This window comes from Haliaeetus leucocephalus, unplaced genomic scaffold (genome assembly GCF_000737465.1).
Source record: "Haliaeetus leucocephalus isolate CR32 unplaced genomic scaffold, Haliaeetus_leucocephalus-4.0 Scaffold210, whole genome shotgun sequence".
Taxonomy (NCBI): domain Eukaryota; kingdom Metazoa; phylum Chordata; class Aves; order Accipitriformes; family Accipitridae; genus Haliaeetus; species Haliaeetus leucocephalus.
This window is the reverse complement of record NW_010972646.1, coordinates 464,900-465,490: the sequence shown is the minus strand read 5'-3', so window position 1 is coordinate 465,490 and position 591 is coordinate 464,900. Positions and strand designations below refer to the sequence as shown.

The following is a 591-nucleotide window of genomic DNA, read 5'->3' as shown; positions in this document are numbered from 1 at the left end:
CGATCATGCGCAATGAAGGATCCATCTGAGTCGAAGGGCTGCTTTTGTGACCACCGACCCATTTGAAGTTCTTGCTGGCTGTCCCTGAAGTCTTTATTCTTGTCCTCCTTCTTTGATCTTGAAGCTTAACGCAGTTTCAATCACACGTGGTCAGTTTCAGCATTGTTCTCATCTAGCGTACAGGAACATCTAGTCATAAGAGCAAAGAACTGCAAAACTTAGGAATAACTACCTCTACTAGTTAATTGCTTGGCTATACTTTTGTCTATTGTTTCAATCATAATGTTAGTATAAGATTTCTAATAATTATTTAGCAAATCTCACTTTTACAGTCACCTAGCAGCAAACCAGTTTCCACAGCTGGTTCAGAATATTAAAACCATCAAAATGTTTAGACATACCACACAGAATGTATGGAAATATGCTATCACCCACCGCCCCCCCGGCGACAGGTGCCGTGTCCAGCAGTGGGACTCAGAGGAGCCGGTGCCGCGAGCCGAGCTGCTGGCAGGCGTGGCGGGGAAGCGTGGGTTGCTCTGCCTCCTCTCTGACCGCATCGACCGCGAGGTGCTGGATGCTGCCGGTGGGTGC

General features: G+C 47.5%; 1 protein-coding gene across 1 annotated transcript in view; it reads left to right on the top strand.

The window, feature by feature from the left end:
* Positions 1-591, top strand: part of GRHPR (glyoxylate reductase/hydroxypyruvate reductase) — a 23,073-nt gene that overhangs the window by 14,990 nt on the left and 7,492 nt on the right. The window contains exon 4 of the mRNA XM_010566458.1: positions 453-587. Within this exon, the coding sequence (XP_010564760.1) occupies positions 453-587 (135 nt within the window). The remainder of the gene's footprint in view (positions 1-452; positions 588-591) is intronic.